The 23,332-nt window shown below is 44.8% G+C and overlaps 2 protein-coding genes across 3 annotated transcripts in view; both read left to right on the top strand.

The window, feature by feature from the left end:
- Window positions 1-23,074, top strand: part of LPCAT2 (lysophosphatidylcholine acyltransferase 2) — a 67,815-nt gene extending 44,741 nt beyond the window's left edge. For both annotated transcript variants that reach the window (XM_027044463.2, XM_027044462.2), the window contains 3 exons: window positions 15,150-15,248; window positions 18,841-18,976; window positions 22,814-23,074. In XM_027044463.2, the coding sequence (XP_026900264.1) occupies window positions 15,150-15,248; window positions 18,841-18,976; window positions 22,814-22,995 (417 nt within the window). In that variant the 3' untranslated portion in view covers window positions 22,996-23,074. The remainder of the gene's footprint in view (window positions 1-15,149; window positions 15,249-18,840; window positions 18,977-22,813) is intronic.
- On the top strand, window positions 2,178-6,932 carry CAPNS2 (calpain small subunit 2). The gene has a single exon (XM_027044465.2). The coding sequence runs from the start codon at window positions 5,986-5,988 to the stop codon at window positions 6,739-6,741; it is 756 nt and encodes a 251-aa protein (XP_026900266.1). The 5' UTR covers window positions 2,178-5,985; the 3' UTR covers window positions 6,742-6,932.
- Window positions 23,075-23,332: the final 258 nt, after the last annotated feature.

The following is a 23,332-nucleotide window of genomic DNA, read 5'->3' as shown; positions in this document are numbered from 1 at the left end:
TAGCCAAAAACGCCGGAGTGTCAAAGAGCTGAAGTGCACACACGCTTTTCCTGTCTAATATTTCAACAAAGGACATAGTGAATGCCAGAAGAACCAAGTACCAGTTAGAAGGCGGACAGAAAGGGGAAAAATCACGACAGTTTTCAAAACTTTTTTACAGAATTGAAAGAATCACCACCTACCTAAATTTTATCAGGTGGTGGTCTGTTAGGCAATGTTGTTGGTAAAACAGATAATGAGCTCATGTTGGACTATCTATAGCTGAGGAATTCGAAATCAGTCTCTCTCATCTATAAAGACAAATAACACGAGTAGCACCAAGGGAGGGTATCAGCAAGAGGCAGACAGAGGAGATGAGAATAAAGATTCAGAGTGATCGCTTTTAAATCAATTGTGGGGCATCCTACAAATTAATATTGGGCACTCTAAGGACGGACTCCAGTCTCTCAATCAGTCCTTAGACCTTACCAACATGCTTTGTTTTCATCAGCTTAGGAAATAGAGCAGTAGTCAGCAGACTATAGCCGATGGACCAAATCCAGCCTGATGCCTGTTTTGTTTAATAAAGTTTTATTGAGACACAGTCGTGCCCATCCGTCTATGGATTGCCTATGGCTGCTTTCTCTCTACAGTGGTAGAGGTGAACGCTCACCAACAGTGAAGTCGTCTAGCCTTTAGATTTCCAGTTCTGGTTTGATTTGTAATGTAGTTTCTCAGAGTTCCTGTTGATTCTAAAGAACTCCTGTTGATTCTAAATCTCAGTTAATCAGGATTTGTTATACGAAATGTACCTATAGCGTATATGACACAATTAACAGAAAAAGGCCATAACCTTCTTCCTGTGCAGTCGTACAAGTCGTCCTAAATGTTTGGTGGTCCTGTATGTCTGACCATTTCCTTCTTCACGTCTCAGGTTGACTGAGCTGCTCCATTCAATCCATTATAGTATTTTCTCTCACTGAGTGTTGTTCCGTTAGGAATATCCACTTAAGCGTGAGAATTATACACTTTATTTTTGGCTCCTCAATGCAAGTATACCTAGGAGGTGCTCAGAAGAAACAGAAGAGAGGCTGCATGAGTTAAAGCTTAACTTTTTTTATTAGCACAAGCGAGCAATTGCTGGCCTCCTCTGTGAGCATCAGGAAGTAAAGAACAGAGCTTTGCAAAGAGCAAATTGCGTCCGACCAATTTAATTTCCTCCTGTGACAGAGTGACGGTCCAAGATGATAAAGAAGAAGGAATGGATATTATCTATATGGGCTCTAGAAAGGCTTTTGATTTCATGCAACATGACATCTTCATCAATAAATTAGGAAGGTCTGGTCCAGATCATGGTGCAGTTAGGTGAAAGCACCCCCCACCCCACCCCGCCTCCAATGGAAAGGATTCCCTGCAAGTGGGAGCTTGTGTGTCCTTCTGGGTTCAGCAGCCCCATCTCGGCATTCTCTTTGGAGGAGGAGCGCCATGCTTGGTGGGTCACCACCAGGAATACTTCTGAAAAGCAGGCAGTGGGTCAGAGTGGAGGTGAGGGTAAGTATGTCCTTAAAAGTGGTGCAGCCAGACCCAAGACAAAGGAAGATGAAGTCAACATGTAGCATAAAAACACTTGGGCACGAGAAGGAAAGGAAATGCAAGGTAGGATCGACACCGCCGTCACCACTGCAGGACACACGAAACTCTAGACTCCTAGAATTCTAGCGCTGGCAGGGCCCTCCTGTCAAACTGCCCACCTTCCTCATTTCGCAGAAGGCCGCCGGCCAGAGAGGAGAAGTATGGTGCTCAGGGCTACAGGGCTGGTCGGTTGCAGGACTGAGACTAGAACTGCTCATCGTTTTACTTTGAACCATCACTGTTGACTTTTTTATGTATGTCGTGTGTGTGTGTGTGTGTGTGTGTGTGTGTGTGTTTTAAGGCAAATGTGGGATATCCTACAAATTAATAGTAGGCACTCTAAGCACTGACTATAGTCTCTCAACCAGTCCTTAAACCTCACCAACATGCTTTGTTTTCATCAGCTTAGGAAACAGAGCACTGGTCAGCCGACTACAGCTGATGGACCAAATCCAGCCTGATGCCTGTTTTGCTAGTTTTACGGAGACACAGTTGGGCCCTACATATGTGTGTGTGTGTGTGTGTGTGTGTGTGTGTGTATATATATATATGTATGTATAAATAACTTTCTTGAGGCATTATTCTGCATATCATACCATTCACCCATTTCAAGCCTACAATTCAGTGATTTTTAGAGTAAATTTGCCAAGTTGTGCACCCATCACCGTAAATCGGTGTGGGAACGTTTCCACTGTGTCTCCTCGTGGCATTAAGTGTTAGCTCCTGTCACCAGCTGTCTCCCAGCCGTAGGCAACCACTACTGAGTTGTGAGTCCTAAAGTATGATTCTAGACCTAGTCTAGGAGAAAGACTTTCTGTCTCTACAGATTTGCCCTTTCTGGCTGTCTCCATATATTGGAATCATACAGTATATGGTCTCACGTGTCTGGCTCCTGTCACTTAGCGTAATGTTTTTTGCAGTTCGTCCTTGCCACGGCATGGATCAGTGTTTGTCCCCTTTTGTTGCCAAACATCCCTCCAGTGTATGGATATACTGCGTTTGGGTTATTCACCAATGGTTGGTACACGTTCAGGTTGTTTCTACTTTGGGGCCATTACGAATAATGTTGCTAATAGCATTCACGTATTACTGTTTACGATTTAAATTCGGTAGCTTTTCCCCCTCGAATGGAGGCTAAATTTTCCAGCAGATGTGTCTTCTTCCCTTACTCTTTCTTCCTCCAGATATGGACAGTAGAGTTCCCACAGACAGCAACCAAAGTTACTATTAATGTTCTAATAAATAGCCTCAGGGGGTTAAATAGTCCAGAGAAGAAAAGGCCTGTTAATCTAATAGCAGTGTTTTATTCCAGGATGGTTTATGAGAAACTGGTAGCCAAATGCCCTCCATCTTCATGGAAAGTAAAGGAGGGGAACTGGATCTAAACCTCAGTGAAAGCCACTTCCGCTGGGCCTGAGGAAGCGTGTTTTATGTGGCGGTGGCTGCTATCAGGTTAATTTGCAATGTTATAAAAACAAAGCCCATGCAATTTCCTCTGAGAGGAGCTCATGTGAATGGATTCCAATCTGTCCGAGGCCAGATGGCCCTGTGATCCCCTAAAAGGAAGATGGTCCTTTTGTGGTGCTTTCTTCTGTGTGGTTAGGGAAGACGTTCGGCCTTTGGTGTTCGCAGAGGCCACTTCATTGTGCCCATGAGACCAGTTATTGGAGTCGCTGTGTCACAAAACCAGTCGTTGGGAGTGTTCTACACAAACCACTGGGTGTGGCAGAAGGAGACATCGCTCCCATGTCCTGGACAGAGCAGTGTCCCCCAGCTACTGTTCTCTCCCTGACACTGGCTAGAACAATCATAATTCAATTCTAGAATTGCACAACTTACAAAGTAATTTCACATCTCATCTCCTTTCGACTTTATACACGAGCTTCGGCAGCTCCCGCTGAGAGGTAGACTGTCACCTGGCGGTTCAAAGCCTTTTCCAGCATGAGTCTGTTCTGGGGATCTGCCGTTATGGCCTGTCGTGCCGGGCAAGGGACTGTCATCACGTCGGTCTGTCACTTAAAGACCACGCATCCTTTTAGCTCCTCTGTATTTATACTACGCTGTCCCTTCACATCCGTCGTCTGTTTGAGGAACTCTGGCTTGCCCTGTAGTCAGGCCTGCACATTACCTCGTGTGTAGGTAAATGCTCTCCTTGGCAGAATTCATCGCACCCCTTTCGGGCACCCACCATGCTTGATAATACAGCACCATACCTTTCCTCAGTAGCCTACCTTCCCTGAATTTTTCTTTACTCATCGCGACTATTATGTCTTTCAAAGGAATTCTGTGATACCTAAATACCAAAGAATACTATATGCAGATGTAATAGTTTAGTATTAATAGTAGAAATGTAAACATAGATGTCAGGTTATAATTACAACCAGTTTTCGGAGGGCGTCCTCGAATCTTGAGCACAGCAGTCCTGATGGGTTCACCTCTGGATCCTAAACACTGAGCCCACATCCTGATACCTAACAAACGACCCTGAGTCATTAGGAAATAGGCAGAGAGATGGTATTAACCATCATTTTGCAGATTTGAAATTGATTTCCAAAATGCTAAGCAATGTGATGGTTTAGTTATTATGTCCTGGCCACCTTTCCTTGAGTTCACTGGTAGACCTTCCAGAGACCTCTGACGGGCTGGTGCCCTCCCTCTCTAGCTAGCATCAAAGGTAGGGTCTCTCAAAGTATTGTGCGGGACTGCTCGTCATAGACTGACTTTGGATACTTACTGAAAAAAATCAAACCAAATTTCCCAAATGCAACAAAAGCCAGACCCAAGATCAGAAATGAGAGGACAGTCTATTATCATTAGGGAAACGCACATCAAAACCGTAATGAGATGTTAACACCTCGTACTCATTACGACTGCCGCCCGTCAGGATGGCGGGAAGGAAGGGAGGGCAGGAAGGAGTGTTGTGGAAAACAGTATGGAGGTTCTTCAAAAAATTAGACACCGAGTTACCATATAACCCGACAGTTCTGCTTCTGGGTATATATTCCAAAAGAACTGAAGGCAGAAACTTGAAGAAATACGTGTCCACCCACATTCGTAGCATTATTCACAAAAGCCAAAAAGTGGAAGCAACCTTTTGGTTGCTTCCCAACAGACGAGTGGATAGACAAAATGTGTTCCGTACATACAGTGGAATATTGTTTAGCTTTGAAAAGGAAATAAATTCTGACACATGCTACCACACGGATGGACCTTGAACACATCATGCTGGGTGAAATAAGCTAGTCACAAAGGGACAAATCCTATGTGATTCCTCTTACACGAGGTACCCTAGAACAGTCAAGTTCATGGAGACAAAAAGTAAGAATAGTGGTTGTCGGGGCCTGGCAGGAGGTAGGAACAGGGAGTTAGTGTTTAATGGGGACAGAACTTCAGTTTGGGAAGATGAAAAGTTTTCTGGAGATGGATGGTGGTGATGGTCGCACGATAATATGAAGGTGCCTCATGCCATGGAACTGAGCTCTTAAAAACAGGATGGTGAATTCTATGTTATATGTATTCCACCATAGTTTTTAGAAATTTAATTCAAATTTTAAAAATAGGGCGCCAAGAGGTGTGTACTGTTTGACTCCATATATTTAAGGTACAGCAATTGACCGATGGTGTTCGTCATCAGAATAGTGGTTACCCTTGGGAGGGACGAGGCTCTGGGGGTGGTAATATTCTATCTCTTGATCTGGCTGTGAAGATATGGGCGTGCACAGTGTGTGAAATTCTCTGAGCTCTACATATGCCTGTTACACTTCAGAAAAGACTCCAAAAATGTACATCATGAGCCCGACAGCAGGCTACAGAATCAGAATCTCTGAGGATGGGACCTAGGGACCCTGCATCTTAATCCCCCTACCCTCTTCCAAGTTTTTCTTAAGAACACTGGACTTGGGGAATCTTTGCTAAAGGAGAGGGATTAGGGAACTATCCTCCCAATGATCAAGAATTCTGTTCTGCTCTAACAACAAATCTTCCTTAGGAAAGACATTCTTGACATCTTTGAGTCACTTAGCTTCTGTTGGGGAAATGCATGGTCATCTTTCAGATGTGGAGAAGTCAATGATGTATAGAAGCATGTATTTTAATATATTACATTTTAAAATAGTATTTTTGGTAATTCGTCATGCACACAATAGCTTACGAATATTTTACTGAGGTGCTGTAAAAACTGGCAGGTGCTAGGACCTAATGGAAATCAAGTATTCAGTAGGAGGGGAGACATAGCACCATGGGGTGTGGTGCCCTGTTAGCAGGTACAGAAAAGCCAGTTCTTCCACCTATAAGCTAATGAGACTTCATTTCAGCTCTCTCCACGCCATCTGCAAGGTATCAGCAGCTTTTACACTTGCTTGTTAAACCAAAAGCATGTTTCTGGCAAAGGCTTTATTGGAAGGGGCTGATCGGGGTCTTGGGGAAGCTCTTGGAGGCCTTCTTGGAGGAGGCGGTCAGAGAAGAGGAGGAGGAGGTGGAGGAGGAAGAAATATTGGCGGCATAGTTGGAGGAATTGTGAATTTCATCAGCGAGGCTGCCGCAGCTCAGTACACCCCAGAACCCCCTCCCACTCAGCAGCATTTCACCAACGTGGAGGCCAACGAAAGTGAGGAAGTTCGTCGGTTTCGGCAACAGTTTGCACAGCTGGCTGGGCCGGACATGGAGGTGGGTGCCACCGACCTAATGAATATTCTCAACAAAGTCCTTTCTAAGCACAAGGACCTGAAGACCGACGGCTTTAGTCTTGACACCTGCCGGAGCATCGTGTCTGTGATGGACAGTGACACGACCGGCAAGCTGGGCTTCGAAGAATTTAAGTACCTCTGGAACAACGTCAAGAAATGGCAGTGCGTTTATAAGCAGTATGACAGGGACCATTCTGGGTCTCTGGGAAGTTCTCAGCTGCGAGGGGCTCTCCAGGCAGCAGGTTTCCAGCTAAACGAGCAACTTTACCAGATGATCATCCGCCGGTACGCCGACGAGGATGGAAGCATGGATTTCAACAATTTCATCAGCTGCCTGGTCCGCCTGGATGCCATGTTCCGTGCCTTCAAGTCTCTGGATAGAGATGCAGGTGGCCTGGTTCAGGTGTCCATCCAAGAATGGCTGCAGCTGACCATGTATTCCTGAAGCGGGCAGCGAGAAGCCAGCGCCCTCCCGGAGGACGGGACCGCCAAGAGCCTAGCCGCGCCGTCTGCACGGTGGCTGATACCCTGCCCAACAGCTGTCATTTCCTGCGAGCTCTTGCACCGGCCTGAATGCTTCTGAACTGGGGGCGGCCCTTTAAACAGCTTCATTAAAACAGATTTTTTTTTTTTTTATGAAGGATGTTCTGAGTGGTTTGTATGTCAGCTTTTTGAGGTACCGGACATATATGGACAGATGTATGTGTGCTGTGGGGCGGGGCGGGGCAGGGCCCCAGGGGAGTAGATTTTAACAGGCCGTCGCTTATTTGGCGAGTGAGTTCCAAGGAGCAGGAAATTTGTTGTTATTGAGAGTGAAATTTTGAAAAACTCCTGGAATAAATCAAAAAAGCCCTCCAGAGATCTGTTTTCCCTTTAAAAAGGTGAGGAGGAGGAAAGGTCAAAATCTGTTTTTCTCTCATTTCACATCTGCTCTTTACATTATGTAAGAAAAAAAAAGATGTGTTCCTGGAAACCTATTTAACTATATAGGAGCAGGTTCAGAAATGAGGAAAGAAGCAGTTTCACAGGAGGGGGGTAGATACATGTAGCTCTCTAACATTCCAGAATTCTTTTATTCCTGTTTCCCTAGTAAAATAAGCATGCGGCAACCTTGTTTTGAGGTATTTGTAAAGAGGGTCAGGGCATTGGAGAATGAAGGGCGGACCTGTAATCCAAAATGTCACTCTTAATCATTCTTACATGCACGTATACAAAATCAGGCATGCCAAGTTCATGTTGGCTGGCTCTTGTCATGTCTTGCCCTGCCTCAGAGCTAGGAATATTTGTTTTGCTCCTCTTAGAAAACTGCAGATGGAAGAGAAGTAAGCAAAGAAAAACAAAACAAAAGTAGAGCTTACCTAAATTGCCGTCAGTTATTTGGAATATAAAGCAATATAGAGATACATAAAGATTTATAAATATTGTTGACTATTATTATTATAGTGGTTCGCAGCCTTGACTGCAATTCAGAATCAGAGAGAACTCTTCACGGATACTGATATCTGACTCCCTTTCCAAATGAGTTAGAGAAAAATCTATCTCTAGAGGTAGGGCCCAGAGAAGAGGTTTATTATTATTTTTATTATTATTATTATTTTTAAATGTTTATGTATTTTTGAGGGAGAAAGAGAGACAGAACACGAGTGGGGAAGGGGCAGAGAAAGAGAGAGAGAGAGAGACAGAATCCGAAGCAGGCTCCAGGCTCTGAGCTGTCAGCACAGAGCCCGTAGCAAGGCTCGAACCCATGAACCATGACCCGAGCTAAAGTCGGACCCTTAACGGACTGAGCCACCCAGGCGCCCTGGAGACATGAGTACTTTTAAAGCTCCCCCAGATGATTCCAGCACGCATCCACGGTTGCCAGCCAGGGCAGTCGTGCTTTCTTGCGTGTGGCCCTCGGTTTGGCTCTTTCATTTTGATTCAGGTGATTATGGTGGGGCAGGCAGGATCTAGTAGACTCAGCTACGGGGGCTGCATGGGCAACCGCTCAGTCCCCTCGCCTGCTGTTTAATTGGCTTCTACCCCTCCTGCTTCTCTGGCTTTTCATGCGTTCCCCCTCTCTCCAAGGCTACCTTGGAGGGTCCTCCTGAGGTTGAAGATAAATTCTTCCTTCCTCTGTTGACTCATTTAGAGGAGAGTTTAACTATAGACCCGACGTAACTCCCTTGTTAACAGCCCGCGGCTGCCTGGGAGCAATCCCCAGTGAAATCAGGAGAGGTCGGCATTTGGCCTCTTTGCTCACCATCATCATCATCATATCATATTTATGCACCACCACGTGCGTATAATCCTGCCCTGAACCAAGCACAGAGACCGCCACATCCACCTTCCTCCAGGGGCTTTGTAACTTAAGCCTGCTCTGGTGTGCTGCTTAGACCAGGTATGGTCATATCAAAATGAGGCTGCCGCCAGCAACCACACGTTAATGTCAGGATCCCTATTTTACAGTCCGCCCATTCAGATGTTAGGCATGAGCGTAGGAATATAGCCAAGAAAGGGGAAAGCCGCCAACATGCCTTTTAAGGTCTCAGAATGTTAAGCTTATTATTTAACCTTTCTGCGTGATGGTTGTAGAAAGGGCAGCATAACTGCACTGCACTTTTTTTTCCTCACTTAATTCAAAATATTTTTTGGAAGTTAAGACAGTTACCTCAAGTGGGAGGCGGTATTAAGTATTTTTCTTGCTCCTCACGGGTCAAGGGGTTATCTGCCCTTACGATTCTCTTCCTGACTGCACAGGGCAGAACATCCCACAGTTACTTACATTTCTCTTCTCTTCTCTTCTCTTCTGAATTTGTAGAACATTTGTACAGATAACCCCAGTCACTAGAGTAGACATTGGAAAATCCAATCCAAGCTCTGGATTTTTTTAAGTACCCCAAACTTTGGCATTGTGCAGAAGCAATAGCCACAAGTAATTGAATTTCTTAGTTTTTTTCCAACAGCTGATGTTTTAATTTTTTTATGTTTATTTATTTTTGAGAAAGAGAGAGACAAAGAGCGTGAGCAGGGAAGGGGCAGAGAGAGAGGGAGACACAGAATCTGAAACAGGCTCCAGGCTCCGAGCTGTCAGCACAGAGCCTGGTGCGGGGCTCGAACTCGTGAACTGTGAGATCATGACCTGAGCTGAAGTCGGACGCTCAACCGACTGAGCCACCCAGGTGCCCCAAATGTTCTTTTTTCTTAATGTTTATTTATTTTGAGAGAGAGAGAGAGAGAGAGAGAGAGAGAGAGCATGAATGGGGGGAGGGGCAGAGAGAGGGAGTCGCAGATTTCGAAGCAGGGTCCAGGCTTTGAGCCATCAGCACAGAGCCCGATACAGGGCTTGAATTCACAGACTGTGAGGTCATGACCTGAGCCGAGGTCGGGTGCTCAACCTACTGAGCCACACAGGAGCCCCTAAAGGCACATTTTCAATGTAAGAGGGAGTATTTATGTGATACACTTTTTTAAATTTACCATTTCTACATGGAAGACTACTTATAACCTAAGACAGAGGTCTTTGATTCATATCATTTCATCCCATTATTTTTCAATTTCTAACATTAAGCTATACGATCGATGTTTTAAGTTGAAAATAATAATACCCAGTGGGGCGCCTGCGTGGCTCGGCTAAGCATCTGATTCTTGATTCCAGCTCAGGTCATGATCTCATGGTTTGTGGGACAGAGCCCCGAGTCAGGCTTTGCATTGACAGTGCAGAGCCTGCTTAGTATTCTCTCTCCCTCTTTCTGCCCCTCCCCTGCTCACTCTCTCTCTCTCTCTCTCTCAAACTAAATAAATCAATAAATGTTTTTTAAAAAGAGAAAAGAATACTCGGCGATTTTAAAAAAGCAAGTGAAATTGTACCATCTACACTTTTTAATTTCAAAATCTGCCACTTGGTTTTGAAAAACATCTTTATCTTGATATAATCATTGGATTCTGTAACCTGTAACAACAGGAAAAAGAACTACACGCTCTGTACCTAAGGAAAGCAAACCTCTGAGAATGTTCAAAATGTATACATCATCTTAAAGGTCACTTAAAATATCTTTTGAGTAGTAGTGCTTGTGTTTTTAAAAACTGTTTTTTTAACTCAGAAATTCCATCAGTAATATTGCGCAACTAACCCATGGTGGGGCCTTAAAAAATATTCACAGATGCACCTGCAGGGTCCTGATATTTAACATGTTTATTGATCTTGAGGTGCTTTTAGAATCACTTCTTAAAAGTGTCTGCGTTTAATGCTAAGTGGATGAAAGCAATTTAATTCCTGGAAAATTGGTAATACAATTACATATGTGGGTAGAAATACGCTCTTACTAAGAATATGTGAGCCAACAGAATGCCTCTTCCCAGAATCCTCTGGGAAACTGAGAATTTACTGTATTTTAATAATAGAACTCCTTTGGATTTGTAGAGTATCTTCAAGGACTCAAGGCCTTTTTCTGTTGACTGCTGCATAGTAAGTTCTGTTTTTATGGAAGCATTTCTAAATTATTTTGATGGTATTGACGATCTCTCACCTTCAGGGGTGGTACCAATGATAACATACCAAAGAGAATATAGTCCTGTCCTTGGGGGTGTGCCATTTCAAAATGTATTCACACCCATATCCTTAAATGCTGCTGGACTTCAAATGTTGTTAAACATACCTGCTTCTGTAGAAATAAAAATGTTGAACGAATCCAACTATGAAAAGCTTTAGGGAATGGATACCTGAGAATCAGATGCAGGAAAATCACCATTTGTCCCTTCTGCAATTTTAAATGGGCCATGTTTGAACATGTGGTTTGGAACTTCCCGCTGGTCCTAGAAGCTAGTGTCCAGTGACAGTGGGACTGGCAGGGCACTGGGGTGCCGTGAGGTCACGGTGACCATCAGCCCTCACTTCCATGCTCTTCTGATCCTGCTGACCACCAGGGAAGGCACGGGGCCCACCGTCTGGAGCTTCGTCCAGGCTTGGTCACCCCTTCTGTTTGCAGTGATTCAGCGCAAATCCGTGGTTCCTACTCGGGGCTGTCCTGGCCTCCAGATTAGGACAGATTACAGAGGGATTAGGGTCTCCTTCCAGAAAGCTGGTCTCCTCCTTCTAAATGTGGCCCTGAAATATTCTCAAGCCTAGATTTTTTTTAAGTGTCTAATTTTTCCAGAGAAGTTCAATAGGTTTTTAAAGAATTAACTCCACAGATCTGAGGGTTAATCTTTATCCCGGAACTGATTTGAAATTAAAAAATGAAAGGAGTGTCCCTCATCGTATACTTTTTTATTATTTGTTTTTTGAATCTATTTTATTAAACTACTTGCTTTAATTTGAATGATTCGGAATCCAGTTACCTAAATTTTAATTGTAGTTGATGATAATAGCAAGTTTTGTGATGTCAAGTGAAGCGGGATAGAGCCCCACGTCGGTGCAGAGCCTGCTTGGGATTCTCTCTCTGCCCTTCCCCTGCTCGCACTCTCTCTCTCTCTCTTTCTCTCTCAAAATAAAAAATAAATAAATAAATAAATATTTTTTAAAAAGAGAAAAGAATACTCAGTGATTTTTAAAAATCATGTGAAATTATGCCATCTACATTTTTAAACGTCAAAATCTCCCATTTTTTTATTAGTAAAAATGAATTCGTTTTTTTATTAGTAAAACTGAATTAGTCAAATGGATGATTTCTAAGGTTCCTTCCAGTTCCAAGTCTTATTATTTTTAATTTGGAACCTTAACAATGTATCATTTTATTCATCCAATAATAAAACACCTAAGAATGATTTCCACACTGCTTTCCCCTCCTTCCACTACTACGATGAAAATGTAACATATAATTTCTCATGTGTCTGATTAGCAAGGTCTGCTTTAACATCCTTTATCAAGGGTCTGCTTCTTTTTGTCAGCCAAGACCACTCCTGGAGAAGAGGTCCAGAACATTACCTTGTTTTGTGAATAGTGGTAATGTGAAGAGTCCTTTATATTTCTCTTTGTCCCTCCGAAAAATGAGTTCTAATACTTGACCTGTGTTTTACGTAGGGTTCGGTGGTAAAGATAAAAATTGGATGCCTCACAATAGAGACACAACATAAATTTAAAAGCACAGGCCCAGGCACACAATCTATGACGTCTTCAGTGTCCAAAGACCATTCTTCTGTCCGTTATTCCAAACGTCTATCCAAGGCCCTGTGTTGCTTCATCAAGAAAGCCACCTGCGGAACAAATGTGCCTATATTGAATAATACATCTACGGTTTGGAAAGCTGCTCTGCTCGGCCTCTAAGGCTGATGAACAGAAGCTCTCCATGGTGCATAAGGAAGTAAACTGGTGCTGGCCCAAGAAGAAAATGATGTCACTTAAAACTCTACCATCTCTAAAATTTCTGGGGTGATGAAAATGTCATAGATACTGATTGTGGCAGTGGTGGTTACCCTGGTGTATGCATTTGTCAAAACACCTTAACTGCACATTTAAAATGGGTGCTTTTCAGCACTTTCAACGATAGCCAAATGACAGACAGAGCCTCAATGTCCATCAACTGACGAATGGATAAAGCAATTGTGGTTTATATACACAATGGAATATTATGTGGCAATGAGAAAGAATGAAATCTGGCCCTTTGTAGCCACGTGGATGGAACTGGAGAGTGTGATGCTAAGTGAAATAAGTCAGACAGAGAAAGACAGATGCCATACGTTTTCACTCATGTGTGGACCCTGAGAAACTTAACAGAAGACCATGGGGAGGGGAAGGAGAAAAAGAAAAACGGTTAGAGAGGGAGGGAGCCAAACCATAAGAGACTCTTAAAAAGTGAGAACAAACTGAGGGTTGATGGGGGGGGGGGGGTTGGGAGGGAGGGATGGGTGGGTGATGGGCATTGAGGAGGCACCTGTTGGGATGAGCACTGGGTGTTGTATGGAAACCCATGTGACAATAAATTTCATATTAAAAAAAAATAAAATGGGTGCTTTTCATCAAATGTAAATGATACATTTTCTTAAGTCAACTTTTTTTTCAAACAAACTGATTCAAGAAAAGGAAGAAATCGCCTTTGTAGATAACCAGACAAAAATGGAAGTCAGAGGACCTGAGTTTTTGTCTCCGGAATAAACCGTGTTACTTAAGGGAAGTCTTGAAATATCTTTGTTTTTATTTTCTCTGATGGGAAAGGGAAGTTAAATTGCTTCTCCTTTTAGTTCCCACCCTGCAGTAAGATAAAGCAGCATGCAAAAAGTGACTCTTGATCCTTTGAGTCCTGGTTGCTTCCAGAAGCAGGCAAAAGCTGCAATTTTCTTTCCTAGAATAATGCACACACACAAACTGCACACCGTTTCAGGGGCTTCACGGCCTCCCCTTTCCCCAAGCTCATCCGTGGAACCCCAGTGAAGAGCACTTACTTCAGTTCTATTTATTTATTTTTAAAGTTTTTACTTATTTATTTTTTAGAGAGAGAGAGAGCGTGCAAGGGGGAGAGGGAGAGAGAGAATCCCAAGCAGGTTCCACACTGTCAGCACGTAGCCCGACGTGGGGCTTGATCTCATGAACCTTGGGATCGTGACCTGAGCTGAAATCCAGAGTCAGACGCTGTGCCATCTGAGCCACCAGGTGCTTTAGTTTTTCAAGTGAACTCAAAGTAGGTAAGAGTCAAGGAGAAAAAGCAGTATTGTTTTTAGTGCCTACCTATGTGCGCTAAGCACTGGAAATACAGTGCCGCACAGAGAAAGCAATCCTTGCCCTAGAGGACTTCCTGATGGTCGAAATGTAGATACTCGGCCACAGGTAAAGCTTACGCTCTTGGTGATGCCGAACACCGTTTGTTCAAGTGCGAAGTACCACGCTAGCTCTATTGTTGCCGGTTCACACTTTATCTGGGAATTCATCACTTGAAGACTTTGTGCCGCCCAAGTGCTTCTAAGACCCTGGGGTTATAATCGCAGGGGCCTCTTTGCAGTTCTCGGAATCTCCTTCTCCCCACTTCGGCCTCAGCGTTCCTGTCTAGACGAGTAGTTCACGTGTAAGAAACAGCGCACTCAGTCCACCTGGCTTAGAATTATCCATGCCTTCTTTTGTATTGCCGTGCCACACCTCCTGAGGTACAGAGATACTAATATAGTAGCTAGATGCTTCAGAGTTCTGGATCTTCTGGGGCCTCACATCATCATGGGGCCATTGAAGTGGCTCAGATTTGCACACTTGCTTCTGGCTTATTGCAGACAAAGCCTGCAAGGAAGAAAGAATCTGTCTGCAATTGTTGCCTGAGTCTGCCCTTTCCTTCCCTTTCCTTTCCTTCGCTTTCCTTTCCTTTCTTTCCTTTCTTTCCTTTCCTTTCCTTTCTTTCCTTTCCCTTCCCTTCCCTTCCCTTTCCTTCCCTTTCCTTTCCTTTCCTTTCCCTCCCCTCCCCTCCCCTCCCCTCCCCTCCCCTCCCCTCCCCTCCTCTCCTCTCCTCTCCTCTCCTTTCCTTTCCCTTCCTTTCCTTTCCATTGTCTACACATAGAGAGTTGCTTAGTGACCTTGGTCACTCTCTAGTGACCTGTTGGTGTTGGCCATCATGGTGGGGCCACCACCAAGATTCTAGATCCTGCCTCGAAGAGGGGCTTCCATCAGGCCTTCGCTCAGGAACCCACGCCAGGTGCCCCAGAGTCGCTCTACATGGCCTCAGTGATTAAATGTTTCTATTTCTTACTAAGCAGAAATATATTTTCCTTCCTTCTGAACTGGGAATGGGCAGGCCACTGGCCTGCTGTTCCCTCTCAGTAGGAACTTTTTTTCCAAGTAAGCTCAGCACGTGATGATGCCAAGCTGTGTGACACACCTGGAGTCCACCTTTGCCCTGTGATCAATGGTAATTCAACTGGTGGCTCTCCTAATTGATTTCTCCCTTCCTCTCACAGAACCATGATGGCAGCATTGACTTCCGAGAGTATGTGATTGGCCTGGCTGTCCTGTGTAACCCTGCCAACACGGAGGACATCATCCAAATGGCATTTAAGGTACTGTCAGCCCCGCTGAAAACATCTTCGTCTGCCTCGTGAACAAGTGTTGACTCTAAGTGCATTATGTGAAAACCAGTGAATCCATTACCTGAGTTTATAGATCTGCTGGGACGTGTACACAGGGGTAATGTGATTAAGACAATTGCCACTGAGACTAAAGAAACCACAAGCATCCGGTTAAGCAAAAAGGAAGTCTTTGGGAGAAGCTTAACTAATAGCATCAAAATTGAAGAGCCGGTGAATTCAACAAATTCCCTTTAAAAATTCTTTCTTTCCAGCCTGTCCGTTTTGGAGCCCCGAAGTGCGGTGTATAAATAAACACCACCTGCCACTAGTCATCCTAATTCACCATCCGGAAAGTTCTCCTCTGTCCTCACATTTTCTCTTTCTGTGTGTCAGAGCTATTTTAAGTGCTGTTTTCCTGATGGAATTTATTTTATTGTGGGATGTCAGGTGAGCGTCATGCTAAATGTCCCAAGTTCCCACCCTGTGTGTTTTCCTGGGGTATCACGTGTACTTTCACAGCGATATCAGGGAAGGGGGGCGGGGCAGAGGAATAGCACACATGGTCCCGTGCTCAGCAGAACCCGGTGGAGGTTTGAGCTGTGACGACCCCGACTCCCGTGTATCACCTGCATGCCCCCAAGAGGAGCTGGAAGAATACGTTCCCAAAGTGTTTTTTGTTTTTCTGAGATAAAAGGTGCTGCATCTACTGCGTATTTATGCAGGATGTTCCCTTCCCGTTCTAAGGCTGTGTCGTCTGCTCTCAAGTAAAACAAAAACTTGATCTCCCTGCTTGCCTTGGTACCTAGCTGTGGGTATTGACTCATCCTTCAGCCTCGTGGAGGTCTCCCTGTTTCCACCCACCATGACCACCGAGGACCTTCCCTGTTCCTGCTCCTACTTCCCCCTCTTCCGGATTTTCTGAGAAGAGCATCCCACAAGGTTTTCTTTCCCCTCTATTGTCTAGAAAAGACTCTCTTCCTCCTAGAGTCCTTTCTCACGTTTTAGGGGCCACCAGGGCAAGCCTCAGGAATGTTCACGTGCTCTGTCATCGACGGCGAAGTCCCCAAGCCGGCTTTTTATCTCAGATTGGTTAAAACGGAGTTAACTGTTAGGCCTATAAAGAACCCAAGTGGTTGATGCTTAGCAGATGGTCAGAAGGCAAGGGCCAGAACTTTTTCCAAGTTTAAAACGTTTGGCTTTTACAGACTTATTCATCATAAAACCTAAAATTATACACATAGCTAACTGATTCCAATTCAGATATTTCTGTTTCTGTTTTGGGACTGCATACATAATTGTAAGTTTAGCTGAGTAAATGGTCACTTTTGGTTCACCGATGAAAGACCCGGTAGAAAATTTGGCCCTCAATCACAGTAATTATTGTTTTTAAAGACGCCGTGAGATTTTTCTCTGGCCTAGACCTCGGTTTGGTACAGAGGCAGGCAAGGAGGACCTGAAACTATAATTAACTCTTTTTCCAGTAAGACAAGGGTCATGCTTTCCTGTGGTTATTTTTCAACCTCCTTTTCCAGGTGTGTTTGGTGTTTAAAGAAATATTTTGGCATACTTTTATGTTTCATTTAGTAGTATCCGTTTATATGTACGGGATTCAATCCTTTACTTGGGAAGCACTTCCCAGGTAACTCCCCGTCCTTGATCCCATTCCGTGACCACAGTGACCTTCAGGGGTAGAGTGTTAGCTAGCGTTCTCTAGCCCTGAGCAGACAGGCGTGGACTGTGGCTGCAAAAATCACCATATGGCCGGGGAGGGGGCTCAAGGGTGGTCTCAGAGGCAGCGACCCCAGAGGCCAGTTAGAATGAGCACCTCCAATTCTGTCCTCTGTCCTCAGTCGCATTCCAGGGAGGGTCCAACTGGTCCTGCTGTAAAGAGCGTGTGCTTGCTGGAAAGACGGGGTATTTTGGCTCAGAGTCCCACCGTAGTCCATGCAGTGGGGAGATACCACTCCCCCTAAGGAAATCAGGGTGCTGAGCTCTCTACTGGAGTCCAGAGTGTGGGATTTACTCTGCAGCAGGGAGACTACTGGGAGCGATGAGTAGTTGAGGGAAATTGAACATTTCAGTGAGGGGCACAATCTGGAGTAGTGATGACAGAGGCCAGATGGAGAAGAAGTAAAGGCCCCCAGTATGGACACGTGAAGGGAACTGCCACAGAAGTGAGAGCCACCAAAGCACCAAATGTGACAGATGAGTTGCCGAGGATTGTTTAGGGATGGAAGGCCCGGGAAGGAAGCTGCGCTCCCGCTTGTGAGGAGCCGGGTGTGACGAGATCCTTGGCAGTTACTGCTGAGCCCCGGGCCACCCTTTGCAAAAACAAATGCTCATTCGCTTTTCACTTTGGTGCTGTTCTCCCTCCTATTGGGGCTGAGTCGCATGCTCTTCATTTCCGGTTCTCCAGCTCTCTGGCAGCTTCTTCCAAAGTACTTCCCCTCGTGCTGTCCCAGGGCTTTGCCTTACTGTGTGCGTTCCCTGCAGATAAGCTCCGACACACCCCTCGTCTCAGCTCTTTGCCGAATTCCCGGCTCAGGCCTCGCCACTGTCCTGAGCTGAGGCGCTTCATCTCCTCCCACTCAGGTTTTACGCCCCCAGGTCCAGCTCCTAGGTCCCGGGGGACCCCTGTTCTCCCGTTCTTGGTAGGGCACCCACTTCATCCCAGGTGCCCAGGCTAGAACACCCCCGCCCACTCACACTCCTTCCCGTCCATCCCCGCGGGCCCCGATTGCCATGCCAGCCCTGCCCCTGCTTTCTTATAAATCCTGCCCCTTCCTGTCCTTCCCACTCCTCCCCCTCACACTCTTTTTTTTTTTTAAGTTTATTTATTTATTTTGAGAGAGAGAGCATGCGAGCATAAGTAGGGGAGGGGCAGAGAAAGAGGGAGAGAAAGAGAATCCCAAGCAGGCTCTGTGCTGTCCGTGCAGAGCCTGAGGCAAGGCTCCATCTCACGAACTGGGAGATCACGACCTGAGCCGAAATCGAGGGTCCGAGGCTTAACTGACCGACCGAGCCGCCCAGGCCCCCCTCCACGCCACACTTAATTGGCTCTCCCGCCTCTAGTCTTTCCAACCTTCTGACCCCAATCCATCCTCCTTGCTCTGAATTCACATATGATCACAGCGCGTCCCCCGCTGTCATAATCCCACAGGGTTAGGTGAGGTGTCACACACCCATCATGGCGTGAGTCCTGCTTGTCCGTCAGTCTCCTGGTTCCAGCCCCCGACACTCACCTGCCAGTCCTTGTATGTTCCAGGAATATCCCTTTGTGCTCTGAGACCCACCTCACGGGTCACCTGGGTCAAGCTTCCCCTGACCTCTCCCGTAGGATTCATCTTGTTCTCCACAGGCCTCCCACGTCCTCTGTACTTACTGTTGTTGTCACCCCTGTTTTAATTCTGTCTCTTTCCATGCCCAAGCTACATGGGCAGCAGAGACCATTCTAACTTCACGTGCATCTCCCTTGCCCCTGGCACAATAACGGTTTGAATTATTAAAGATTTTCTGGGATTACTCCATCCCATTTCTGTTCTGCCGGCACTCATTCCTATATTTTATTTTCCTCTTCCTTCAGCTCTTTGATGTTGATGAAGACGGCTTCATCACAGAGGAAGAGTTTTCCACCATTTTGCAGGCCTCCCTTGGGGTGCCTGACCTGGATGTTTCCGGTCTCTTCAAGGAAATAGCCCAGGGGGATTCTGTTTCGTATGGTGAGTGGGCAGCTCGATTTCTGCTTTAGTTTACCAGGAGCCATCCCTGACTACAGATGGACCCTCGGGCGGGAGGTCCCTCCACTAATTCTATTAACAGAAATAACGGTAATAATGATGTTGACAGTAATAATGACAGGGATAGTGGTGTAAGAGTAGCTAATTACTGAGGGCTTAGATGCTAAAGCACTCTTCTAAACATGTTTAATAAGTCTTTATTTATTAGCAGGCCTATTTAGTCAGTACTCTTATTTTTTACTTTTTTATTTTTTTTAATGTTTATTTATTATTGAGAGAGACAGAGCATGAGCAGGGGAGGGGCAGAGAGAGAGGAAGACACAGAATCCGAAGCAGGCTCCAGGCTGTGAGCCATCAGCACGGAGCCCGACGCGGGGCTCGAACTCACAGACTGCGAGATCATGACCCGAGCCGAAGTCAGACGTTCAACCGACTGAGCCACCCAGGCGCCCCTAATCAGTACTCTTAATTATTATTTGATTGAGATGCATAACATTTAACTAAGTTACCTAAGGGCATCAGCTAGAGAATGTCAGAGCCAGGATTCAAAAGCCGGGACAGTCTGGTTTTAGAGCCTGCCCTCTGCCCTCCCCACCTTACCTGTCATCCGCTGCCCCTCCCGGAAGGGTCTTTTCCCTTCCACCGTCTCCATGGCTGAGCAAAACTGAGCAAGTCAACTGAAGTGGGTGTAACCACAGTAGAGCGGTGGGGACTGAGGTGCCAACAAGGATAATAGCAGCTAAACCATCTATTGATGTTCACCGTCAGCAGCTTAGCTAAGCTTTCACACAGGCTTGTTTTCTCCCATCATGTTGATGGCACCGCTGTGAAGCTGGGACTTTCACGGCAGAAGAAGACCTTGTGGCCACACGGCAGGTCCATCCATCAGTGACCAAGCTTTCTCCAGATGGCTTGAGTCCACACATCAAAACAAGTCCCCTAAGGCTGAAGGATGGTCCGTCGGTTTCCGCGTTATTTCCTGGTACAGTTGTTGAGAAACATCTGAGTGGAGAGGCCCAGGTGACTCCTTCCCTGGCTTGGCTCAGCTGTGCCATTCACGTCAGGCTGGCGTACCTCCCCCAGCCTCTCCTGCAGGCTGCAGGGGGATTCCTCTTGAGGGCCTCTTTCCTTATGGTGCAGAGAGTTTCAGCTTGTTAACGTTCATGGGATGGGGGAATTAGATCGCAAACTTCTTTTACTCTCTGTTTTTAATTACTATCATTCTGCCTGCCCTTCATTCTATGTTAGGTAATTAAATGCCTAGGGCACTTACTCTATTGAGAGGAAGGAAGGAAGGAAGGAAGGCAGGAAGGAAGGAAAGAAGGAAGGAAGGGAGGGAGGGAGGGAGGGAGGGAGGGAAGGTGGAAAAATGGGAAGTACATACTGAGATAAAATGTATGAGTCATAAACCCCCTGGGTACTAATTCTCTGACCATTTTCCTTTCACAAGTAAGACTGCTTACTGAGTTCAGAACAACTCAGAACAACTATTTGGTTGCCAAATTCAGAACTACTATTTGGAGTAACTATTTCAGTGGCAGTTATACCAAAAATGATTTGTTAGGTAGTCATAACTTTGCCTGTCAATTTTAATAATTTTATCTGCTTTGTTTTTCGGTGTTTGATCTTTTTCTTTTTTAGAATACACACCGTATCTCCCTTTCCCCGATATTATACCTGTTTCCTTTTTTTTGCAAAAATGTTTGGAAGCATTTAAGTATGATTTTATAAAAGAATAGCTATTGAAATGTATCAGAATGTGACCATTTAAATTATTTTCCTTCTCAGTTTTCCATTAGCCAAATTAATGCGCAAATTCCACGGATTAGCCAGTTCACAGTACTTCTTCTAGAAATGAGTTGCTTTTTAATGCCACTGACATCCCCAAAGAGGACAGAGACCTTGACTTTTTGAATAGAGCACAAGTCTTGAAAGACCTTGGTTTCAGTAGATCATATCTCCTGTTTACTTTCCGTAAAAGTCACTTAAGTCCCCTGTGCCTTCAACACTGAGACAGACTCCTGCAGAGGAACCTTTATTTTGGATGTTAAAAAAGAACATTCAAAGAACATGTTAATAGCTTGCCTGATTCAGAAACATAAAGTGGTCTATTAATGCAAAATAATGTTGCTGTTGCAAAGCATGATTTGGGCTCAGTCTGGTAGCTTTCTCATCACTGAGACCTATTTCTTTCTCCAGGAGTTGTGTGTTAGTCTAACATGCTGTGAAATAGACTCTGGGTTATCAGAGGATTTTTAAAAAAGAAATAGAACTAGAACATGGGGTTAAAAATCCTTTTATTTGGATAGCTAGCTGATTCAAAGTCTAGGCTCCTTTTGCTGTGTAAACTCAATAAAGTTCTCTCCGTCCAAACAGAAGAGGATAGAGGGGCTTCAGAATTGAGGGTGGCGTTATACTTCAGAAACATCAGGTCATCGGAGGCTTGACATGCAAACTCTGATGGTTAACTTAGTTAGCCTTCTAAACCTCTACCTCAGTTCGTAAATCCAAGACCCCAAAGATAGAAAGAGGCCCACGACTCAGAGATCTCATGATAGGATGATTATATATTGTACCTTCTACTTGTCTTTATTGATCATAAGTCGGGGCTCAGCTTCTCAAGACTGTGAATTTGTATACCAGAATTAAAGGTTAAAATCGTTTGGAAAGCCAGTAAGAAAAAGTCATGAGCAATAGCATTTTTAAGCATTTTTTTATTATAAAAAATAACAGCAATAGAGAAAATTGAATGAAAACATAAACATAGAGCATCACAAGCTTTTGTAAAGTGAACACTTATGTTACCAATGTTCAGGTCAAGAAATAGAGCTTTTCGGGGAGCCTGGGTGACTCAGTCAGCTGAGAGTCTTATTTTTGGCTCGGGTGACGATCTCACACAGTTCAGGTGTTCAAGCACCGCATGGGGCTCCGCGCTGTCAGTTGGGGAATCTCTCTCTCCCTGTCTCTCTGCCCCTCCTCCCTTCTGTCTCTCTCTCTCAAAATAAATAAATAAACTTAGAAAAAGAAAAAGAAATAGAGCTTTTCAGGAAACCCTTGTGCACCCCTTCCCAGGGACAACCCCTTTCTCTCTCCTAAAGCGGGCATGACGGACCTGACTTTAAAAGTCCAACATGGGGTTTGTTCTCACGAACCATGAGATCAGGACCTGAGCCAAAATCACGAGTGAGACGCTCAACGGACTGAGCCACCCACGTGTGCCTAGCGAACCTGACGTTCAAAGGACTCTCTACCTCACTTTACTTGTTAGCATCTCACCACAAAGTACCATCGTTAAATATCGTGTTAGCTTTGGCCGAGTTTTTGAACTTCATATAACGGACTCATACGAATATGCATTCTTGTGTATCTGGCTGTTTTCATTCAACGTTATGGCTTTAAGATCCGACCACATGGCTACAACACAGCTGTTTGTTCATCTTCTCTGCCGTAGAGCTGCTCTGTTCCATGAAAATGCTACGCATCCCCATGTCTGCTGCCGACAGACTCGGGTCGTTGGCACTGTCACCCGTCATAACTAAGGTCGCTGTGAACAGTCTTATTCATGTCTCCCAGAACAAACACACCATGCACAAATTTCTCTAGGTTATAGACTTCGGAAGAGAATCGACAGGTCACGGCGTATGTACATCCTCGACTCTACTAAATGATGGAAAAACTGTTTTCCAAAGTGGCTGTATGATTCCTAAGAGTCGAGTAATGGGAGTTTGCAATGATCCTATCGTTAAGGTCCTATATTAATCGGCATCGTGCCAAAAGAAGACGCGTCTCTATTTACGGGTTTTTTTTTCTCTCTTCTAGAGGAATTTAAAAGTTTTGCCCTAAAGCATCCACAATATGCGAAGATATTTACAACCTACTTAGACCTCCAGACGTGCCATGTGTTTTCATTACCAAAAGAAGCCCAGGCAGCTCCCTTGATCGCCAGCAATAAAGTCAGTCCCGAAAATCACGAGAGCACCTCAGACAAAAAGGATGATTAAAAGCAAGTATTCACAAGGAAAGTCATTTACTTGAAGTTGTAAAGGCATTTATTGATAGCATTTTCAGTGTGACTTTTGAGTAATGATGATGTTTAAAATGGAAAGCTTTTTTGAAATAAAAATGATAGATTTTTTTTATTAAAAGGCTTTTATTCTTATACGTATATGAAGTAATATACGTATGAAGGGAATACGTATATTCCCTTTCTTTTATGTTGTGCTGTGCTGGTTGGTTTACTGGTGATAAATACGTTTTTATGGATTTCCCAGCTTAATTTGCATATGCAAATGAATGCAACGGTCTCACTTATTTACTGATGAGTGCTAATCAACACTG

The sequence above is a fragment of the Acinonyx jubatus genome, chromosome E2, assembly GCF_027475565.1.
Source record: "Acinonyx jubatus isolate Ajub_Pintada_27869175 chromosome E2, VMU_Ajub_asm_v1.0, whole genome shotgun sequence".
In the NCBI taxonomy this organism is placed as follows: Eukaryota; Metazoa; Chordata; class Mammalia; order Carnivora; family Felidae; genus Acinonyx; species Acinonyx jubatus.
Note: the sequence above shows the minus strand (reverse complement) of the source record. Positions and strands in the feature narration are given on the sequence as shown.

What these genes read in the sequence shown, in the direction of transcription:
- CAPNS2 (XM_027044465.2), top strand. Translation starts at nt 5,986, where the DNA reads ATGTTTCTGGCAAAGGCTTTATTGGAAGGGGCTGATCGGGGTCTTGGG.